General features: G+C 46.7%; 1 protein-coding gene across 9 annotated transcripts in view; it reads right to left on the bottom strand.

Annotated features, from left to right (window-relative positions):
* The window catches only part of HERC1 (HECT and RLD domain containing E3 ubiquitin protein ligase family member 1), a 2,101,515-nt gene that overhangs the window by 1,953,834 nt on the left and 123,942 nt on the right, over positions 1–23,739 (bottom strand). For all 9 annotated transcript variants that reach the window (XM_086959402.1, XM_086959399.1, XM_086959397.1 and 6 more), the window contains exons 11-12: positions 13,485–13,619; positions 6,411–6,576 (exon numbers count right to left, since the gene is read on the bottom strand). In XM_086959402.1, coding sequence (XP_086815528.1) covers positions 6,411–6,576; positions 13,485–13,619 — 301 coding nt within the window. The remainder of the gene's footprint in view (positions 1–6,410; positions 6,577–13,484; positions 13,620–23,739) is intronic.

Consider the following 23,739-nt stretch of genomic DNA (forward strand, 5'->3'; position numbering starts at 1 on the left):
TGGACGCTTCTTGCACAGATGGAGCTTTCAGCAGCCAATCGTCCAGGTATGGAAACACTTGAATAGCTTGTTTCCTGAGAAAAGCTGCCACCGGAGCTAGAACCTTTGTGAAGATCCGCGGGGCGGACCGGAGACCAAATGGCAGTACCTTGAATTGAAAGTGACTCTTGCCCACTGTAAATCGCAGATATTGCCTGTGAGCTGGATGAATAGGAACGTGGAAGTAGGCGTCCTCCAAATCCAGGGTCGCCATACAATCCCCCGGATTGAGCAGACGAAGGATGTCCTGAAGAGTGACCATCCTGAAGGACAATTTCACGAGATAAGTGTTGAGCTGCCGTAGATCTAAAATTGGACGCCACTTGTCCTTTGTCTTCCGAACCAGGAAGAACCTGGAATAGAACCCTTTCCCCTTCTGCGAAAGGGGTACAGGCTCTACCGCCCCCTTGGTGAAAAGTTGGTGGGCTTCGAGATGAAGGAGCCTGAGATGTTTTGGAGGGAAGGCATCCGGCGCTCTTGTTGGAGGAAGGTCTTGAAACTCCAATGTGTGTCCTTCTCTGACAATCTGGAGGACCCACTGATCCGATGTAATAATCATCCAGTTGTGTAGGCAATGGGAAATCCTGCCCCCCACGGATGTGAATGAGGGAACAGGAACAGTGGAAAGAGCCACCTGGCCGCTATTGTTTCCTGGTGTTGTCTCTCCTCTGCTGCCCCTGACGTCCTTTAGGCTGCTGGCGAGAGAAAGAACCCCTTTGAGAGTATTGTGTCTTATACGTCTGGCTGGACTGAGATCCAGAAGAGTAGCGATTTTGATTTCCTCCACGATAAGAAGAAAAACCTCTACCTCTAGCTCCCCTGAAAGGCACCTTACGATACTGCAATGTACCCAAGGACTTAGCTGTATCCGTGTCCTTTTTGATGCCCTGCAGGGCCTCATCGACGTGCTTGCCAAACAGCATCTCACCGTCGTATGGGAGATCCAAGATCTTATTCTGCACCTCCTGCCTGAACCATGTGGCCTTTAACCACCCTTGGCGTCGCAGAACCGCCGAGCCGGCTAGTGCTCGGAATGCGGTGGTCGCAATATCCATTGCCACATCAATGACCTCCGAAGAGGCCCGTTCCCCTTCGAGCAAAATCTTCTTCACCTCCTCCTTAGACGAATCCTGCAGCTCGTCTACAAATGGAGCCAGGTCGCACCACATTTGTCGATCATAGCGTCCCAGAATCGCTAAAGCATTGGCTGCGCTAACCAGGAGACTGGCCATAGTTGAAAACCTCTTTCCCACATTGTCTAGGCGCCTGCCTTCCTTATCCGGCGGTGTAGTCATCAGCGTAGAAGGATTCTTGGATTTGCTCTGGGCCGCCTGCGAAATGACCGAATCCGGTTTCGGTTGGCCAAGTAAACATGCCGGACTGCCATCCGGTGCCTTGTACTTCTTTTCTAGTCTCGGAAGCACCGGGAGGACTGTGGCCGGATTATGCATAGCCTTCAAGCCCTCAGACCAGACATGCTCAATGATTGGAATGGACCTCACTGACTTTCTGAATGGTTCTTTAAAGTCATATAAAAAGCAATCCGATTGAACTGTGGTCACTGGGAGACCAAATCTTTTGGATGCCCTGTCCATCAGGTTGTGAAATCCTCCAACGTCCGCTGGAGGCGAAGTAATATTATCCGGGTCGGTGTTGTCCGGATCTATAGGGTCAGCAGTATTCCATGGCGCCTGTTGATCCTGATCAGGATCCACCTGCTGGTCTGCATCTGAAGATGCAGCGTCATCATCATCAGTATCTTGCACCTGTACCACCTCTTGAGGGCGCACATCCAGCGCAGTGGCACGCTCTCTTGGAGGCAAAGAATGGTCTGCCACAGGACGTAATGTCTGAGGCGGAGGTGTCTGGGGGCGCACTTGTTGGGCTTCTGGAGGCGCCGGGAAACGTTGCTTGTAGTCCCGCAACATAAGTTGTAAATCCGTCACTAAAGTGGATGGTATTGCCACCATACCTTCAGGTAACTGACGCATAGGCTGTTGTGGATGAACGTGCCTGGTAGAAGTGCGTTCCTCCTCATAATAGTGCTCTGGAGCATAGTGCTGTCGTTCCAGCTGCTCCTCTTCAGAGCTAAATTCCTGCACCTTAACCTGGAGGTCAGAAGGGCTATAGGCCTGCCCAAATTCACTGAAAGTCTCTTCCTCAGAGTCATCTTCCAATAGAAGGCTAGGAGGTAATTTCTGAACCTGGCGAGGAGACGTCATCTCTGGCGTGATCTGTTTCCTTTTCCGCGAAAAAACATGTTTTTCTGAAATTTCCCTCGTCGACGAGGCCGTCGTCGACGAGGCCGTCGTCGACGGGAAGGTCTTTTGAGTCTGTGTCGACAGTGGAAGTGTAGACGTAGATACTGTCTTCGTCGCCGAGGAAAGCGTCGTCGACGAGGTGAAGCTCATCGTCGACGATGGTGGTATCGTCGACGGGACCGTCGACGAGCTCGTCGTCATCAACATGGCAACCGGCGTCGTCGACATCGTCGTCGTCGAAGTCGTTCTCGTCGACGACACCGCCGTCGACGGCAGCTTTGCAGACATTGTCGTCGACGTGGAGATGGTCACCCTCGTCGACGACGAGCAGGATTCCGGAGCCTTGAAAACAGTCGACGGTGTAGGCGTCGACACAGCCGTCGTCGACGAGCCCGGCGACGAGGCAACCCTGGTAGAGCTGTCCTTTTTAACACTCGTAGACGACGTACCTGGGAGCTTAGTCGTCGACGATTTCTGCTTCTTGTCTGAAGCGACCTCTTGAGCCGGGGTTGAAGGTTTCTTGACCCCACGATCTTTCTCTGAGGAAGGTGAAGAGACTGTAGAAGCCTTTCTCACCTTTTTTGAGGCCTGTTGATCCTCAGGCTTACCCTGCCTCTCCTTTTCACCTCGGTGAGGAGATTTTTGGGCAGCCGGCCTGTCAGACCTGTCAGAGGTCCCCGGTAAGGCCTTGTGAAGGGACTCGTCTGAAGCAGAAAGGGGGGACCTACCCCTTTTCAGAGACCTTCTGGATGACACCATAGACGAGGAGCCCTCACTGTCCGAAGAGACAATCTCTTTCCGGTCCTTAATCTTCTGAAGCCATGTGAGGAGACGTCCTTCCCTGTCCCTCAAGGTCTTGGCTGAGAAGGATCTGCAAATCGGACAGCCTGTTGGTTTATGGTCCGGATACAAACAGTAGATACAATTCTCATGTTTGTCCTCGACAAACAACCTCTTTTTAGAGCAGGTGGCACAGGCTCTAAAAAGGGCTTTCCTCTCCGACATGCTGAGAAAAAATCCAAGTAGTTGAAGAAAAAACTGAAGAAAACTGAGCAGAGCTCAATGGAGACTCCCTTGCACAACGTGCGGTAGAAAATCTGAGGCTCTGAGCTTCTCTCAGGAAGGTTCTATGGGGTGAGGCTGCTCTGATTGGCTGCTGCAGAAATTTGGTCTCTTTTACAAAAAGAGGTGGATAAGCTACAAAATGAGATGAGGCCTAGGCCTATTTTTCACTTTGTGCTTACTACTATGGTTTTTTACTATTTACCGAGGCTCCCATTCCGACGACGGGGAATGATACAAAGCATGTGAATCTATGAAAGTTCCAATACTGGGGCAAATTAAGGTTCCTATCTGTCGATTGGAGTAGGATGATCCCATTGTTGTAGATGGTGATGGTGGCCTTGCCTGGGAAAACTTGGGATGGCGTGATAGAGAGCGTTAGACCATGAGCGGATTTTCTGAAGGTGGGGACAGTGAGAATGGAGAGGAACGCTTTCCTCCATTGTGCTCTGCGTAAAGTGTAGAGGATGATGTCGGTGCTCGTGGCTCCATTGATCAGTGAGAAGTAGGTGTCCACAAACGGGGTATCAGGGTGGGCCTTCAGGCAGTTGTGTTTGAAGCGTTTGGCGTTTTTTTTGGTGCATTCAGGTGGGTAGTTAATTTTGTATGTGTGCTTGCCTATGCGTTCCATGGTGGCGGAGGTGTTGGTTAGAGTGGGGGGGTATGCGTGTGTGAGTGGGTGGCGTTACCGAGCTCTAAGAATGCTAAGAGGTGAAGTGCCCATGCGTTCAATGGTAGAGGAGGTGTAGGTTGGGTAGGATGGGGAGGGGTGGTGTGCGTGGGTGAATGAGTGACGTTACAGGGCTCTTAGGATGATACGAAAGTGCAAAGAGAATGACGAATTAGGGATAGCCATAGGTATGGGCAGTTTAATGAAGATGACTAGTCTAAGATGGCCACCAAAGTTGAGGACTAGTCTAAGATGGCTGCCAAAATGGACTATAGGGAGGCAAGAGTAGTAGTCCTTTGTCAGTTGTTGTTGTTGGGGTTTATAGGGTTAAGTTTCCCTTTCTACTCTGGGGCAGTCGAGTTAGTCCAACTTCTATGTTGCTAGGAGAGGACCAGCTTCTATGTTGCTCGCGGGAGGAGAGAGCCTTATCTCGGTTTTGATGACCCCTGACCGCGTTGGTATGCTGCCTCATGGTCATCTGTGGGCAGTGGAGGCGATTTATTGCAGCAGTTAATGGCCCCCGCCATTTTAGACAATGTGGAGTGGAGAGGGAAAAGACCGTTATGCTCGTGGCGTTAGTTTGAAAGTTTGAAAGCCTCTGCAGTTTTTACAAAGTTCCGGGTAGAGAATGAAAAGCCGGCATGGGTGATAAAATAACAATTTGCATGCCAGTACCTTAAAAACTTCGGTGCCTCGTGGTTCCCAGGTATTCCTGACAGTGGTGCCTGTGGCCCTGTCCTGTACATAATCCCCTGTAAATTCTGCCAGTGCCTGTTGGCACATTGTAAAGTGTGTGTTTCTATCTAATGTGTTTTGCAATACAAAGGCTATTTTTACATATACCTTGTGTGGAGTTCCTTTTGTGGGGGGCCTTGGATGTTGTTGCTGGTGGGTGCGTGCGCAAATGCTTTACACATCGCCTCTGAGATAAGCCTGACTGCTTGAGCCAATCTACCAAGAGGGTAAGCAGGGGTTGTCTTGGCTGGTGACTTCCTTACCCTGACTTAGGAATGGTAGTTTCTGCCTGGCTCTGGCGCAAGCCCTAGCCAACCAGAAATCCCATTTCTAACATTGTTGGCTAGCGGTGGGATATGGATTTGTGTTTGCGCAGTACCACAGCGACAACTGGCCCCACTACAAAACTCTGCATTTTTAGATAGTCACATGAAAGGGGATTATTGTTTTTAAGTTTGCTAAAAATGTCATTTCTGTTGAAATGTGTTTTCTGGATTCACACATCATCTTTCTGCAAAGAGAATATTTAAGTCTGATACTACTATCCATGTGTTTGCCATCTCTAAATGTGTTGATTCAGCATGTTAGATAATAACTAAAGCAGAGAAATTGGTCTCACAAAAATATTTGCTATATGTAAATGATAAGATGAAAACTATTGATTTTAAATGTTTTCAAAAAACAAATCAGGAAAGGTACAATTTGGGGGGAAAAAGGACATATGACTGATCAACAGTGGTGAAGGTGCACTCAAAGCAGATTGAAGAGGACTAGGGCTAGTGACTTGGCTAGTATTGTAGACATTTTAAGCACAGTACTCTGCACACACAGCTTATATAAAGATCTGTGATAAATCAATACAAGTTAGAATTAAAACATTAGAGAAAATCAAACAGAGACCGGACAAGGACCGTAAATGGAATGGGCAAATACTGAGAACATCACCAAAGCTCCCATACCACACAGTAGTAAGAAAGTACCTAAACACTAGCATAGATATACAATTGCAAAGGTGAATCTCCTCAACAGGAGAGAAAAAAAGAATTCAAACTAAAATTATAATTTAAAGTGATCAAACAGAAAAAAATAAAAAGATGGACTGTAGAAGTGACAGAAGATGTTAGTCACAACCAACTAATACGAGGCATTTGCTGCTTTATAGCAGATATGAAATGATTAATGAACAACAGGCATAATAAGAACTACAAGAGAATAGCACTGTGCATATTATTTTTATTATGCAAGCACAATCTTACAAGGAACTTCTTGCAGTTTACCTGCAGTTTGGATTCATTCCATTAACTGTGATGAAGGGGTTTTGTGAATTTTTTGTGCAACTGGTGTTTGTCTGGGCTACTATGTTATGTGATTCTCACAAACAAGAATTACAATACATACTTCTAAATTATAAAAAAATGTTTAGAATGTTTTGAACTTTGATGGTTAATCCCCTCATTTTATGTCATGACCATATGGTCAAAAATCAAACTTTGCAACCAAAAAGATTACAAACTACCAAGATTTGCGCAAAGACAATATTAACAATAGTCCTATTTCTTTTGTGAACAACATTTACTTCGTATAAATAAAACATGGACTTATCACAACACTACATAATTTAGGTACAATATGCAATGACTTACCTCCTGAATTTCATCTGGGACAGAGGCATCCATCAGCCTAAACAATAAATTTCGGAGAGGTCGAGCTTGACGACCAAGGATACTAGTAGCTACTCCTCCAGCTAAAGCAAGTGCAAGGTGATTCGAAAGCAACTTCAGACAGAGCTTTAGGAAACTGTGATGATCTCTGAAAGAAATATGGTGTCCATTAGGTATTAGTATAGTTTAGGCGTTTTGTAAAGCTCTCCATTCCCCCTAAAGGGGTATAATTGAGCTGGACTAGCTCAGGCAACAAGGAGAAATTTCACCAAACAGAGGTGGGAAAGGAAAGTGAAATATTAGTACACTAGAACCACCATTAAAAGCATGTATTTAAATATGAGCACCTTCCAACTTAAAGCAAAACTATACCAAAGATTGAAGACTGTACCGTTTTGTCCTACAGCAGACAATTTACACTGGAAATCAACAGTAACATTAAAAAGCAAGAGCACTGGAATCAGAAGCAATCCTCGATTTTGTTATGTGGTTTTGTAAACTAAAGGTTTACTTTTATCTAGTGCTTAATTTGAGCCGTTGGTTGCCAGTGCTCGGCATCAGCACTTAATTGTTAACAGTGGCAATTATAACAGTTTGCAACATTGGGACATTGCGTATCTAATTTAGAGATTAGCACAATGAACAAGCTACTTAGCTTCAGTAGCACATTATCTAGTAGACACAATATCTAGCTCCAGATACCTTACATTTGAATTACCCGGGCATCAGAGTGAATCTGGGAAATTTTGCATGAGCAGTACTCCTAAGTTCGGCTCCTCGTGGCGGCATCGGATGTGACATCTAAATAGGTGATACCCAGAAGTGCGGACGTCAGTTACTTTTCAGTTATGCCACGCCAGAAGTGCACAGCCATGAAGTGAACCAACTAGTGTGTGTCAAACTAGGGACCTTTAAACGGGGCAACCCTAGCCCTATAAATGAGTCCGCAGATCAGGGATGCATGGGTTGGTCTATAAGAAATATGCAGAAAGATATTGTCTCTACCAGATAATGCGCTACCAAAGGTAAGTAACTTGTTCATCTGATACAGACTTCTAGCTGCAGATTCCTTAACTTTGAATAGATACCCGAGCCATACTTCCTGGAGGTGGACTGCAGACTTATTACAAGACTAAAAAAAAATGCAGGATCGATTGGTCAAAATGCCCGTCCCTGCGAAACAGACTGTCCAGGCAGTCGTTTTTAACAAACATGTGCAGCAAAGCCCACATTACAGATGTCCTGGACAAGCACTCCACGAGCCAACGCCGTGGATGCAGCTTTCCCTCTGGTGGAATCGGCTTGTGAGCCCTCAGGAGGCTGGTTTTTAGCCACGGCATAGAATGTCTTACTACAGATAATGACCCAGCATGAAACTGTTAGTTTCTGCACTGCCCAACCTTTTAAGCTCCCACATAATCCACGAAGAGTTGGTCGTCCACCGACAACTCTTGTGCTGTCAAAGTAGAACGACAATGCTCTTTTTGGGCCAGACAATGGAGATGCTCCTCTTCCTTAGAGCGATGCAGAGGAGCAAAAAAGGTGGGCAGTGTGACCAACTGCCCCAGATGGAATGGGGTCACCACCATATGAAGGAATGAGGCTCAGGTGCAAAGCACCACCTTATCTGGGAATGTCATCAGATAGGGAGGCTGGATGATAAAGCCTGCAGCTCACTCACCCTACTGGCAGATAAAATAGCCACTAGAATGCTGTTTTGATGGAAAGCAACAGGAGGGGTCAATTATGTAGTGGCTCAACAGGAGCACACATGAATTAAGTGAGAACTGGGATTCGATCCCACTAGGGCATAGTGAAGGGCATAGATGAAACATATGTACAAGCCCTTTCAGCAACCTATTTACAATAAGTGACTTGAATAACGAGGGTTGGTTAGCCAGCCACAGGAAAGCAGACAAAGAAGAAAGATAACCCTCGAGAGTGCCCAGAGCAGAGTCCAACAGTGGGCGGATACTGTCTTGGTAAAAGGCCACCTGGCCGCCATCATAACCTTACAGACTTCGGGAGGAAGGTCGAAAGCTTTAAACTGTAGCCGCTCAATCTCCAAGCATGTAGGCGGGGAGTTGACAGATTCGGGTGAAGGACCTATTCCTGCTGCTGCGACAGAAGATCCTCACGAAGGGGCAGCCTGATTGGAGGATCGATGCTCTTTCTAAGAAGCTTGCGATACCAGACTCTCCGTGTCCAGTCCAGAGCCAAAAGAATGACTTGGGCCTGGTCGATCTTGATCTTCTCGAGAACACTGGTTAGAAAGGCATCGCTGAACAATAGTCGCCTTGGAAAATTCAATGTGCAATACTGCTGATATTACACATTCTCTTCAGAGGCGAACAAATCTAACCAAGGCTTTCCCCAATGTTGAAAGAGACCTTGCACCACCTCAGACTGGAGACCGCATTCATGATTCACTAGATATCGATGGCTGAGTTTGTCCGCCTTCGCGTTCAGAGCACCTGCCAGGTGTTGAACCACAAGGGTCATGTCCTGAATTTCCAACCACATCCAAAATCATAGGGCCTCTTGACAAAGGGTCCATGACCCCACACTGTCCTGCTTGTTGCAGTACTGCCTAGCGGCCATGTTGTCCATGAACACTTGCACCAACTGTGTGCGTTCAGATGGCGACAATCACCACATGCCTTCTTAGACGCAGCATTTAGGGAGGAAATCAGAATTGAGCTTACCCAGTTCTTTTCCACAAATGAACGGTCGGTAGAATCTCCGTCAACCCTATGGGAAGCCTTTAAGGTAGTTATTAGAGGTGCATGCATCGCTAAGCAATCAGGTGTTCTGAAATCCATAAGAGCAACAGTATTGAAGCTGGAACAGGACATCCAGGCCGTGGAAAGGCTGTTCTTTCAAACAAGTGCACCTACACAACTTGCCAGTGAGGGAGGAACGCTAAAGCACGCAGCTATGGAGAGGAAGATAGGCCAGGTAAGGTTCTAGCAAACACACTTAAACAGCATACATCCTCAATGTATATAGCTGAACTACTGGATGATAACTCGTCTCCTATCAGAGGGCAAGAAGCAACGCATGCACACCTTACTAGCTTCTACTCAATGATTATTTCCCTCCTAAAACCTGACAAAGAAGCCAATCTCTTTGATTCATACTGACCACTCTCTTTAATCAATATGGGTGTCAAAATCCTTGCCAAACTAATTGCTAATAGATTACACGTGCTCTTGCTATTAACAGCCAGACCGGGCCAGTCTGGCTCCATTCCAGGCAGATCCTCAGCACACAATATATGCACCTTCTTCGCTGCTCTCCACCAGATTTATCCCAAACTGCCAGTCATCGCTGCATTCCTAGAAGCCACTAAGGCTTTTGACTCCCTTGAATGGCCATTCTTGAACACTATACTAACCAGACTAGGATTTAGCTTCAATTTTATCAAGCTTATTAGTCTGCTCTACACTAAGCCCACAGCTCGTTCAAGAGCAAATGGATTGATATCGGAGCCATTCCCCGTAACACGCTGTACCAGGCAAGGCTGCCCCTTATCGCCGCTGCTATTCACAGTGGCAATGGAACCTCTAGCTGCCAGGATACGTCAACGCCACACTGCTAGGGGACTAGGGTCCACAGACAGAAGCCTTATTATTTCAAGGTACGCTGATGATATTACACTGTACATTCAAAAACCAGATGAAAATCTAAACCCAGTGTTACAGGAAATTCTCCAATTTGGTGGTATGTCTAGCATAAATATAAATTGGTCTAAATTGACACTCCTGCCCTTAACAGACACTCCACTAGAAACCGAATTGAAGTTTCCAATTACATAGGCTGATAGTGCATTAAAATATTTTGGTGTGTGGCTGAGCAAAGACACGCAAGAAATCTGGCGTATGAACTTCGGCCGGCTCCTGGTCTGGTTGGTGCGCAAATCAAAATTTTGGTCAGGATTACCTTTGTCCTTGGCTGGTAGAATAGCTATAACAAAAATGATCGTCCTCCCTATGCTCCTGTATCTATTTGCAAATAGCCCCATTCCCCTGCCTCAGGCTTTTTTTAAATCTCTTCGATACATCGTAATATTCCGGATATGGGCTGAGAAACTGCCGCGGGAGGTTTAGGAACTGCTGACACGTCTGCTCTCACGAGGAGGGCTGGGAGCTCCGGATCTCAAACTGTTTGCCCTATTGGCACAGGCCCAATACCTCCATTTATGGGTTCATCCCATTACATTTCAACCACACGTGGCAACTGAGAAAGATGTGGCGGACCCCGTCCCTCTACACGTTGCACTATACAAACCCTACCCCAGAACGACCAGTGAAGTGAACACAGTCGAGATATTGCGCTAGGCGCTTGCAACACCACATCTATATGCACCCTCTACCTCACTCGCACATCACCCACTCTTCCCTCCTCTTCAAGATAAAGGCAACATGGCAGGCGCCCGCACCATGGGCCTAACCACATTAGGGGACCTCTACCCACAGGATACATTCCTGGATATGCCGCAGAGTCCAGAGGGTACTCCAGTACCTATCTTAGAATTACTCCTGTATTATCAACTCAGAGCTACCTGTAGAACATTGCACCCTTCGTTTCCATCAGCTCCCACCACAATGATGCCACTAGTGCACATACTTGTTACCCAGTCTCCTCACAAACTGATCACCAGACTATACAAACGCAATCTTACACCCCCTTTCCTGCCACAAAGGCCCTGGCACAGTGGAAGGCGGATCTAAAGGAGCTAAAGGAATCACTGACGGACGTACAATTGTCATTTTGCTGTTCTCAGCTTAGTTATCTATCCCCAAACTATAGACTGAGACTTATCGATTTAAATGTATACACAGGGTATATGGTACCCCCATGCAGTTAGGCAGAATAGGCTTAGGCCCAGACCCGAACTGTTGGAAATGTAAGCAAGCAGAGGCCGATTTTCTTCATGTCACATGGTCCTGCCCATCTATAGCTAAATTCTGGGAGAAGGTGTATGCAATTATTCATGAGGTCACCGGGATATCCCCGAGATGCTCACCGCTGGTGGCTCTTATGGGGTAAGTGGAGGACGTTCCCCCTGAAAAACACTGACTAGCGGCTATGATGCTACTACTGACTAACTGAAGACTGGCCATTCACTGAGGGTGCCACTAGGTACCGCAAAATTAATACCTGGATCTGAGAAGTCTCCTACTGTCAGGAGCAACTGCTTGCATTCTGGGACCTCATGCACATGGCTTCCCGCCCGAAAGATATTTGGGAGCCATTCGTGACTTGGCTCAGGGAGAAAGACATGACCGCACCAGTCATCTCCCCATTAGCCACAGATACATAATCACTATGGTTCGACCAACCATACACCTTCAATCGCATGTACCTCCCATAAGAGCTGCACACCCCAGTCGTTTGAACTTATGTGCCAAAAATACAGCTATTTGCTTATATAAAATAGACGTGATACCTGACAAAAGTCACTGATATGTGTAAATAACTGAAAACATTGTAATGATAAACTTTTCCAAGTCAAATGTAAAGTACAAAGCATTGGTAATGTAATTATTCTAAGTGATGCAATTTAGACTTGCCTGTATCGACCGGCTACTGCTTTATATAAATATGTATACTTGAAGTGGAAGTGCATAGTCTGACGATGTATAAACGCTTGTTATATAGGTATGTGTGAATAATAAAAAAAAAAATTAAAGAAAAAGAAGAAGATCACAGGTCAAGCTTTGCGAGACTAGGGCCCTGAGAGGGGCGTCCAAGTTCTAACTATCACGACATGTAGTGAGTCATGGAAGGCGGTGTGGAATGGGAATGGGCATGTGTAGTTGTGATGTGCTTGGAGGGGGGCTGCTAAATGAAGGATCTAAAAGCCCACTGATTCGGCTGAGTGCACTGCAGTGCTGGGGTGCCGATGCCGCGTCTCTGGTCATCCAGGGCCCTTGTGGTAAATTGATCAATCTTTGTTTGGGCTGGAGCAAATAGAGCTGGTCTGTCTTTATTTATAGTGGCCACTGGGCAAGCGAATCACCCCGGAGGGCAACAGCCGTTTGCCCTAGGGCAGCACGAGCAGCTGTGGCTGAGACATCTGTGCTGATGAGTGTCAAGGCCTGAAGCTTCTCCAGTGGCAACCTACATCAGAGGGGCCCAGGACATGGGCACTGCCATCCTGTTTCGGGAGAGAGACGATGGCACTTGTAGGGTGCGTCAGTGCATAGCTGGTGATTCTGCCATGTCCCCACCGCTCCCCTATTCTCATTTGGGGGCTAGCCAGTGCGGTCACGGGGCCCCTGCCCCCATCCCGCAGCCCTAGATCCAGCATGATCAGTAGGTTTCAATCTGTTTGCAGGGAACTCATCGAGTTCTCCCTGGCTGCTCCCTCAGCTGCACACCGGACCCTCCGCAGCCCAACATGGCCCACGTGAAGCAGAACGCCCACACTGCGTTGCACAGGAGCCGCACCCAAGAGCAACGAGATCTGGCACCAGGGACGCCCTCCACGGCCGCTCTCACAGCATCTCGCACCCACACCCTAAGGCTGCCAAAACAGACATCATCCGGATGCAGGGGCTCCGTAGGTAGTAAGGTAGTCAGTCAGCTTGAGCGTAGCCCCTCCTATCTATGGGGGAGCCCTGGTCAGATGCAGAACAGGAGGGTGGGGTCTCAAGAGAGTCACTAGTGTGGATGGCAAATGATTGACAAGGAGGTCATGAAAGGGACTAAAGTGCGGCCGCCATCTTTGCAGACTAGGCCACACACCGCAAAGGTTATGACTTTAAGCACATTTATACCACTAAGAAATTTGGATTACCAATAATGCCATATACGTTTCTGAGAATCCAAATATATAAAGAATTTCTTTGATATCAATCTAACCAGAAGCTGCAGATTTGCAATGGATATCATTTGGGAAATATACAATATAAAAGCTTAATTTCCCCAAAGTCCAGAAAAGTGCAAGAAATAGAGACAGTGGGTGCAGGGAGCCTTAGCTCTGAAAGAATTAAATGTGCCATAAACTGATAATAAGCATGAAAATATTACTAACAAACATAAAAATACCTCGAAGAAGGGAACGGAAGAGGAGGAATTTCACTGTTGATCTTTTCACAGTAACGCTCCAGGAAGGTTCGAAGATGTGAGAAAGTGCTCTCCTCCAAATCCACGCAATATGGTCTATGCCAAGCAACAACTTGTCTGAAAAGCAAAAAACACAGAATTAGTAAAAATCTTTCTACAACCATAGATGACTAGTATACAACACACACTATGTAAAAGAGTCCCTAGGCTGGATGTCTATTAGAAGAAAATAAAAATAGATGAACGTTCACATAGTCGATCTCCCGGAACGTGTAGAGGGCCATAGCATGGTACTATACCTGGAGACATGATTTACTGACACGATCCTGCGGGGCAAGCAATACATGTTCTTTTCAGTGGCAAGGGCCCATAGAGTACCCGGGGGCCCTACCCACCTGGGAACCCCGCAGATGCCGGTGGGGGCGGGAGTCTTTAACTACCCCGATAGGAACTACATACTGTAGGTTACGAGAGCACGTGGCCTGTGGACAATCGAAAATGCCATGATCAACATATATCCCGACTATACCTTAGCGGTACAACACCGCAGGTCCCCCTTCCTCCCAGTAAAGAAAGTCCTGAGAGAACATATTGTGAAATTTGCTCTTCAAATTCCAGCCACCTTAAGGATACAGCATGTTGGTAAAACTAACTTCTGCACCACCCCAGAGGCCGCATGGGACTGGATAGAACAGAAAGGTCTAGCCACCCTCATGAAATCGGCGTCCACACTGCAACAAAGAGGGCAAATGCAGACTAGTGCAATGGAACAAACGGCAACTGCAGAGACCTACCAAGGCCCAAGTGACGAGGAAAAGGGCCCAGGTGGTGAGGTATGCCGAAAGACATGCAACACCCCACTCTCCTTTATCATCTGGGTCCGAAGTTGAAAACCCGACAGAGGCTCGGATGTCACTCCGCAGAAGTCTGACAACCTGCTGTGACATGTTCTATACAGGTTTGCTACATGTTACACACAGTTACTTGAGTATCGCCCAGGTTAGCCATGCCTCCCCTACCTGAACGCTATCGTACACGACGTACCAGGGCCATGAACAACAAACTATACAGGCGGGCACCGAAGACTACCTTACAGTCCCGCCCCCCCACTCACACTGTGTGACTGTTACAGAACTGTTATTTGAAGTTTCTCACTGTATTTCTTTTTTTCCTACAAGCTAAAGTTTAACTATGTTGGAGCTAAGTGCAGATGGCCGGCTGCTCGTTGGCGAGAAGGCCTGGGACTAGGAGTTGGGAAATGTCATCAGTTGTGACACTTTATCTGTGTCCAGATATGATGCCTATTATTACGGATGGACACTCAAGCCCCCAAGCTAGGCAGGGCACACACACTCACAGGGGGACGGCGGGCACAACGTTGATACAGAGGGACTCATACCCTTACTCCACACCAACCCTACATAAATGCATGCACAAAACACCTCTATCTCACTATTAACATGGAGTGTACGTGGGTTGGCGAGATATACTAAGCGCCATCAGATGTACCAATACCCAATGAGGAGAGGGATTACTATTGTATTACTACAGGAAACACCTGTGACAACACAGACGCTCGCCTCCATGCACAAGAGATGGAGGAGCACGATAGTGGGAACTACATACACTGGATACGCAAGAGGAGACTTGATTTGGGGGGCATCCGGAAAACCAATTGAGGTCCAACACACCTGCACTGACCCGAACTGACACTATGCGATGTGTGAGGGGACACTGGACAGACTTCCAATAGCACTGAACTCATTATACGCCCCTCATTTTAGCCAAGCCCAATTCCTACAATCACTGACACCAGAAATTACCACATGATCCCTTGGCACCAACATACTAGGGAGGGGTATTTAATTGCATCCCAGACATAGCACTGGATTGCTCACGCCACCAGTACAGGGCGCTCAGTCTATTTCCCTATCACAACATCTACAGGCATGGGCTACTATGTCACACCTACAGGATGCATGGCACGGCCTACATTCTACCCATAGAGAGTACTCCCATTATTCTGGTCCTCATGATCTACACATGAGAATAGACGTGGTGTACTGCTACCACGAGGCCCTCTCAGCAGTACCCCTTGCAGAATGCCTCATTTGTACACTATCAGATCACAACCCCCTGCAAATGAGGTTGTCATGGGGTCCAATTAGATCCAGCATCCCAACCTGGTGCCTTCCCTTGGAAGCGCTTAAAGATGCCCCCACTGTGTGAATCACTAACACACTCTATCACAACATACTTTCTGGATAACGAGGCCGTACATAACTCAGAGAGACACTTGCTTAATACACAGACTGAGATTTACCTAGCTTTTCGGCAGTATTACACCCCACTACACAGTGCCCCCGATTCACAATGGGACAGAGCTACAGTCCTTTCTAGAACAAAAAGCACTCCCTCAGATTCCACACAGCCATTACACAATTTTAGAATCTCTCATTTCGGAATCTGAGATAACAGAGGCTATACAGCAGCCAAAACTTGAGACGACTCTTCCAGCTATTAGATTGGGCACACATAACGGGGGAATCTGCATGGATAGCCTCACTAGACAAAGAGAAGTCATTTGACACCTTTGGTTGGGAATGCTTATGTGCGGCACTGACAAGATACAGCACAGGCCTTATGTTTTTAAATTGATTCGATTATTATACAACGCACCACAGGCAACGGTCAAGACAGGTCGATTTATCTTGGACTCATTTAATATTGGAAGCGGCACCAGACTGGGGTGCCCCTTAGCACCTATTCTTTTTGCCCTGGCGATGGAACCCCTAGCATGCACAATGCGTAACCGAGCAGTGGACACAATCAATGGCATATCATTTCACTTTATGCAGACGATGCTCTGATTTTTCTCAGAGGACAACAGAAATCCTCATCATCAAAAAAATCTTTCTTCGGCTGGCTATCAGCCATAAAAGAATGCATCAGAAGACATTTAAAGTAAGTTAAAAATACATACAATAAGTGATGTTTTCAAGGCAGTGGCAATTTCAATATCAAAATTTCTGAATTATAATTAATAGTTTCCACAGATAGCATCATAAATTAGGGGCGAGGTATGAATGAATTCATAAACATTCCCCTATCCCAAAGAACGACAAAGGCCAGAATTGATACTTTTTAAAACAAGTAGAATAAAATAATTTTCCAACAATATCCCATAATCGAACAGCCAAAGAAATGTATTGGTAGATCATTAATCAAGTAAATTCATCTTTTAAAAGCTGAAGGTGATCTAGTGCTGCCCGACACTTCCTAATGTTTAAAAACTTTAAGAGAGGAATAATAAAGTCACGCCTTGGTATGATATAGAGTTTACAAAAAAACATAAAATGTCATGTACACTGAACAGACTTAGAGTCACAGGGGCACAGATCCTGTTTGGCATCGCAATTGACTTTACAAGTATAAGAGACCAAACTATGTGAAATGCCAAACCTGAATCTTATAAGGTAAAACAGTTTGGTGTGGCTGAAGTAAAAGGAAAGGTAGGGCTCAGTGCCAGTGTGCAAACTAACAAAGAGTGTTCTAAGACACTCTTTTTTGCCATCTCTAAGTTTTCTCTGATTGAATATAATCAAGTTAAGAAATCCCTTTTCAATTTCACTTGTGGTATCTTAGCAATACTACCTGGATCAGCAAAGCAGTCCGCAGCCCCATAGTCTCCAACAGTTTTTTATGTAACTAAACCAAGGTATCTTTGTCATTTGATCCAGTTTAAGACAATCTAAAATAATAGCAGCCGTGCGTGTGCGTTTCCTTTTTAGCTACCCCATTGACCTTTGCGTGAGTCTTATTCTAAAAGACTGCACGCAATTGGCCAGAGGCGGGCGCATTGCTCCTCCCACGGTTATTGGTGTCTATTACGCGCTTGGTGCGCGTAATAGACACCAATAGGACATGGCTCGGGGGCTTGTGTTGTTTGTATCCCGCCTGAGGCAACAACTAGTTTTTCTCACACTTGCGACAAGCCCCTACGGCGCTTGCTAAGAAGTGCCGTTCTCAGCAGCCCATCGGAGAGCACTGCTTTCCACCAGCTGCGTGTTTGTGATGAGTGCCAGTTGTTCGATCCTTTCAGCTGTAGTGTATGTAGTGGTTGCTTGACCCCGTTGGGGAGCTTTTCATTGTGTGATGGTCTATATTACCTTGCATAACTTGTGTTGATAAGTTATTGGTGTCCCAAAGGCTCTGCCTTGCCTGTTTTCGCACCACTTGCAGGCTTTTTACCTTTAGTTTAGAACGTGACTGTGGGTTTGAATTACCAACAAGCACAGACGACAGGGATGTATAGCGCCAAACCAGTACACTTATTTACAAGCCCACAGGCTCCGCCATGTCTGTTTACGCACCACTTGTGGGCTTTTTACCTTTAATTTAGAACGTGACTGTGGGTTTGAATTACCAACAAGCACAGACAACAGGCCTGTATACCGCCAAACCAGTACACTTATTTACAAGCCCATTGCGCATGGCCATAGTGCCCGCCGGTATAGCCCTGAACCAGTACACCTACTTACAAGCCCATTGCGCCGGCCACTTAGTGCCCGCCACGAGCAATCCTCCTCCTGCCTGTTAGCCCCGCTTAGCACTTCATGCACGGCTGAGCCCTTTTAAATAAAACCCAGCCTCTGGTCACGTGCTCGCTTCCTTTCCTGGCGGCTCACGCTTGCTCTCACGCAGTATCTCATAAATGTCACCAGTGACCAGGAACTTGCAGCCGTGAGCGGTGCGGGGCTGGCTGTGTCAGCTGCCTGCAGCCTCTCCTCAGAGCGATTTCGGGGGATGTCCGGCTAGCGGCGTTCTTGCTTTTCTTTTGGTGAATCGGGCACCCTAGTGGGGAGTTGTGCTGCTTTTCTCGCTGGACCCGGTAGCCTGCTTTCTGTGAGTACACGGGGCAAAGGCCATAAGAGCGGTGAAGAAAGTTTGGGTGTTTTGAATTGTAGGTGGCTTGCGTGGGTGCAGGGGTTACGTCCTGTTTCAGATTCTTGGCATTTGAGTTCTGGTCGTTTCTAGTACCCTGAAGGCTGACTGATGCTTTTAAGACTTGAGCCTCGAGCCTCTTTCAGGCCAGTTATTTTCTTTAGCAACTATATGTATTCTGGGACAGTTTCATGTGTTTTTAACCAGGCAATGTCTAACACGGTTTTACAGTATTGACTACCATTTGAACAAGCAATGGCAAAGGCAATAAATAGGTTTCGCCTATGCGAGATCGATTGACTTTGTCAATGGTTTTAAGCATGTTGTACAGCTGCGCCGTGTAGTATGGTAAAGTTATGTTTATAGTTTGTTATTTATTATGGTATAGTTATGTATACAGCTATGTTACTGTATTATTCACTGTGTACAGTTTTGCATGTATGGCATCATTGCATCCTGGAAGGAGAATGTAGGATGGATTCTCTGGTTTTAACTTTCATTGGAGGGAGGGCATTTGTTGTGTTTCTAAGGCAGGGGAGTTCGGCGGTGCCAGTTTTCTTTACTGGCAATGAAAATATTAACCTGTGAATGACTCACAGGGAAGATCTCATAAAAACTTCTTCTTCTGCCCTCTGAACCCACACCGTGCAGTGCTCCGATTATCCGTGCCAAGGTTTGTTTCCGAGCTCTCGGGGTCACTGCCACCGTCTCCTCTCTTGCTGCTCACACCCGACGGACCTCGTACCTAAGGTGAGTGCACTGCATTCTGGTTTTATCTGCTGTGCCATGCAGTGAGTTTCGTCTCCAACAGTCAACGCGTAGTAAGAGGCACAGCACAGCACACTTGGTTGAAATCCAGCTTTGTATTAATTCCCATGTGGTTAGTTAGGGTGGCTTGTCGTATATTTGAAGAAAGTGAAGGCACAGAGAGGAAGCTGCAGAGGCGGGGTCTGTTAGAGTGTCCAGGCCTGCCTGACCCCTCGAGTTCCTTCCTGCTAGTCATCCATGTACTTGACACGTAGGGTCATGTGTGTTATGAAAAGATTTGACTGACGGTAACTCGTGAAGGTACGGCCACCTGGCTGATGTGTGACGGACTGTGTCCCAACCCGAATGGCGTTTCACCGACAGTCAGAGGTCATTAATTATGCGGTTGAACTGTGCCTAATGTTGAGAGTCCCCAGCCCGACCTCCGACTAAAAGCCCCCGGCCAACAAGCGTTTAAAAAGCACGGATCTGATTAACGTGATGTACGAGTGCCTCAGCATCACAGGCATCTGCCCCAGCCCCGCCTGCCCTTCAGAGGCACCCTTACTCTGCTGCAGCCAGACAGGTCTCTGCAGGGGCACCGGTCTAACCTGTGACTGACTGCTTTACGACACGTCTACATAAAGGCGAGGCGGCCCTTTTACGGGCGCCACCAGCCACACGCACCTTTAGGACCCCTTGCCTGACACATCCACTAGCGCTTCGCCACTGTGACCCACTCTTTCACGCTTCTCAGCATCTAGATTAAAAGCTGGCAATAAATACAAACATCTTCAACTGCGCGCGCACCTGTGTTTAAAGTGTTTGCTGCTCAAAATGCACCAGCAGTTGTTAAGAACCATCAGTATAGCAACCAGACTATACCATGAAGGCCGCCATGGTGGGGATATTTACTTTTCACCAAACAGTGACACGGGCTTTACTTTAAACAGTGGCACATACAAATGATTCAAAGGGAATGGAAATACTCTGCGATTGTTACGAGGGCAGCCCCATAGTAGCTCATAATTATTCAGTCTGAGATGGAAAATACGCTCTCACATTTATCTCATAAACCTGTATGTGATACACAAAGATACCTTTTGCTGGCCCTATGTGTCCTTAGTATCAACAAAGCCCTGAAACTAACAAAACAAGCATTTGCAATGCAATAGGTCTCGCATTATTAAAATTTGAGCTATTGGCATTGCTAAATAATGCAACACCAATAGCTCAAACTTTAATAATGCGAGACCTATTGCATTGCAAATGCTTGTTAACATTTACAACAATGCAGTCACCTGGCTCAATTTTGGATTGTGTGCCCACCCATGAAACCCATTCAACATTATTTATGTGATGAAATAAATCGTAACTTTTTGGGCAATCTGCCGCTTCCGCAAGCCAATGAACAGTTTTATTCTTTAAGTGCATCAAGTCTTCCTCCTTGTTAGGTAAAAGAGATGGCACATTCTTATGAACTATTATGAATGGAGTAGCTTCAGGTGGAAGATGGATTATTCTTTTGTGATATTTCCTTGATGTAGCATGACAAATGTCATGGCGATTGTCAACAGGATTGAGCATTCCAGTCTCTTTTGGCCCAAGTGTAATGATTGGCTGACCACTGGCCAAGACAGGGGCATTATTTTTCTGATGCTGGGAGGTACGGGTTGAAATATAAGTATCAATAGCAAGACGATCTCCTAAGGACGGGACCAAGAAAGAGGGTGCTGCAAGCGGGGGATCGGGATTAGAATTAGGTACAGCGTTTCCCCCAGGGGATAGGCTAGATAGACTTGAGCCAATCAATATTTTCAGTGACATGTTGATGCTATTCAGTATACTTAGAAATGGTTCAAGGAGTGGCTTCCTTACTACTTCAAGAGAACTAATAAGTTGTGCGTGTGATAGTAAGTCCCCTTTGACTCCATTATCTTTCGATCCTGCATCAGTTTCAAGGTATATGGCCCTTGCGCTATTCCTTACAGGAAGTGCCAATGTTTTCTTGCGAGTTGCCGGTGGTAATGCATCTTTCTTAGGCTTGCTACATGCCTTTGACTTTTTTCGACGGGGTGGGGGTAAAGTATCTAAAAACAGCCTTGCTGGTTAACACTGGTATTAATTATATTTGATGGGGCTTCCAGACCATTCAATCTCATAGCACCTATGGCTGAGTCAGAGGTCCTCAATTGATCACGGTCTGTTGGGCCCACCAGCTCCGTCAATGTACTATTGTTTAATGCCCGTTTTGTGGCCACCAGTCTCTTCTTCACTAGTAATAGCCCCCATGGCGGTAGTCAGAAAACTAGTAATAGTTGTAGTTAACAGGCGATCCTTATTAGCAGTTAAGGTAGTTTTACGTTTCCCCATTCTCTTACTTTTGCTCTTACGTTGTTGTCCACCTAGAAGGCAAACTGCGGTGGCCAACCAAGGGACCTGGTCAAGCCCAGCCGCGGACGGGCGCAGATGGGTCCGCCCTTGGCCCGTGCACGCCTGCGCGACGTCCAGCGCTGCGGGTACCTGGAGCGGCTTAAATGCTCCTCCTCGAGCTGCTCCAGATGACATGAGCAGTTCCTGCCCCGCTGAGGTGTGGGCAGTGATGTCCGGCTGCATGCCCAAGCGAGAGAACAGTGAAACAAAGGCTACCGCGCTACGGGTGCCTGGAGCAGCTTAAATGCGCCTCTTGGCGCTGCCTCGATGACGTGAGCGGCTGCTGCCGTGCTGCGGAATGGGCAGTGAAGTCCGGCTGCGTGCCCCAGCGATAGAACAGTGAAACAAAGGACAATATTAACTGACCTGATGGAACTGCTGGACCGCTATGGGCGTGCCTCTGTACTTAAAGTAAACTAGGAAAAATCTCTCATAATCCCGGTAACGTCCCAATCACCGGAACAAAGAGCGGATTTACCACAGGCCCCCCCTAATTTGGACATACGACTCCTTTGAATACAGAGAGCTCCAAATAGACCACTGGCAGGCGGATATAAGCGATGGCAACCTGGGAAGAGCGATCTCGAAGGCTCGCTCCTAGATGGAATTCTGGATGTGGTTGTGTGTGTGTGGTTGGGTGTGGTTGTGTGTGTGGTTGCATGTGGTTGTGTGTGTGTGGGGTTGTGTGTGTGTGTGTGTGTGGTTGTGTGTGTGGTTGGGTGTGGTTGGGTGTGTTTGTGTGTGTGTTTGCATGTGGTTGAGTGTGTGGTTTGTGAGTGGTTTGTGTGTGGTTGTGTGGGTGGTTGTGTGTGTGTTTGGTTGTGTGTGTGGTTCCCCTACCTATTACAACTTTATGAAAGTGGTCCTACGTAGAAAAAAATATTTAAAACTTTTCTATATATATATATATTTTTTTTTTTTTAAGTACGGAGTACCGCTGTACTGCCTCAAGAACATTGCAGTACCTAAAATATATATATATTTTTTAAATACACTGTAATACACAATATTTTACAAATATGGTTGATCTATGGAGCATGAACCCATTTTGGTCTGGGTGGAACAAGTCAAGGATTACTTATAACAAATTTTGCAACAAAAACAAAATTAGCCCCAACTGCAGTCACATCAGCCCCCAGCATGCCAAAATGCCCGGTAGCCAGTCCAGCCCCGATTCCAGACAAATTATATCGACATCCTTTCACACACATTTTCACATGAAAATTAGCACGAAACTGTACAGAGGACATGGGAGTATCCTCCCCACTGTCCAGCCCTTCCTTTGGGGGGGATCCCTGAATCGTCCCAACACTTTCCCTAGGGTACTTAAAGGCTTACCTGTGGGTGTCTTTTCAGATTCGTTGTGGGACAAGATTGAGATCCGAAACTATTACCACTTCAACCGTCTGGGCACCTTGGACTTCATTAGACTTCGTCTGGAACCGAGACTGCATCAAGGAGGACTCCTGCTGCTCCTGGTCTTGTCGTCCTGCCAGTCTTCTGCGTTGTCTGTGCATGTGCTTCATCCAGGTACTTCTCCAGGCCTGTGGGCTTCAAAGACACCCGAAGTAATCTTTCTTGGAGCAAAGGAGTCACTCCCCTGGATCTACAGGCACCTCAATGAAGCTAACTGGCCTGCTGCTCCTAAAAATGACGTCCACTTAGCACAAACTGTAGGCATTTGTGGTGCACCGGGTGGATTGGAATGTGGAAGTAAGTGTCCTTCAAGTCTAATACAGTCATGAAGTCATCCTCTAGTAGTAGTGGTATTACATCTGACAATGTGACCATACGGAAGTGTTCAGATAGTATGTAGCAATTGAGCGGGCGAAGTTCCAGAATGGCCGCAGTAAGCGGTCTTTTTTTGGTATGAGGAAATAAAGGGAGAAGACTCCTTTGTTTTGATGTTTGAGGGGGACTAGCTCTATGGCTCCTTTTAGTAGTAACGCCTTTACTTTTTCCTTTAGCAAAACACACAAGATGATAGATGGAATGTTGCACAATGGCAAAACATTCACCCCCAGTCACAGATCTGGGTTTAATCCATCGTTATTTTGCTCACCAAGCCACCCCAGTTCAGACATGGCCATATGCAAATCAGTCTTGACCCTGT

The sequence above is a fragment of the Lissotriton vulgaris genome, chromosome 2_2 (assembly GCF_964263255.1).
Source record: "Lissotriton vulgaris chromosome 2_2, aLisVul1.2, whole genome shotgun sequence".
Lineage (NCBI taxonomy): Eukaryota > Metazoa > Chordata > Amphibia > Caudata > Salamandridae > Lissotriton > Lissotriton vulgaris.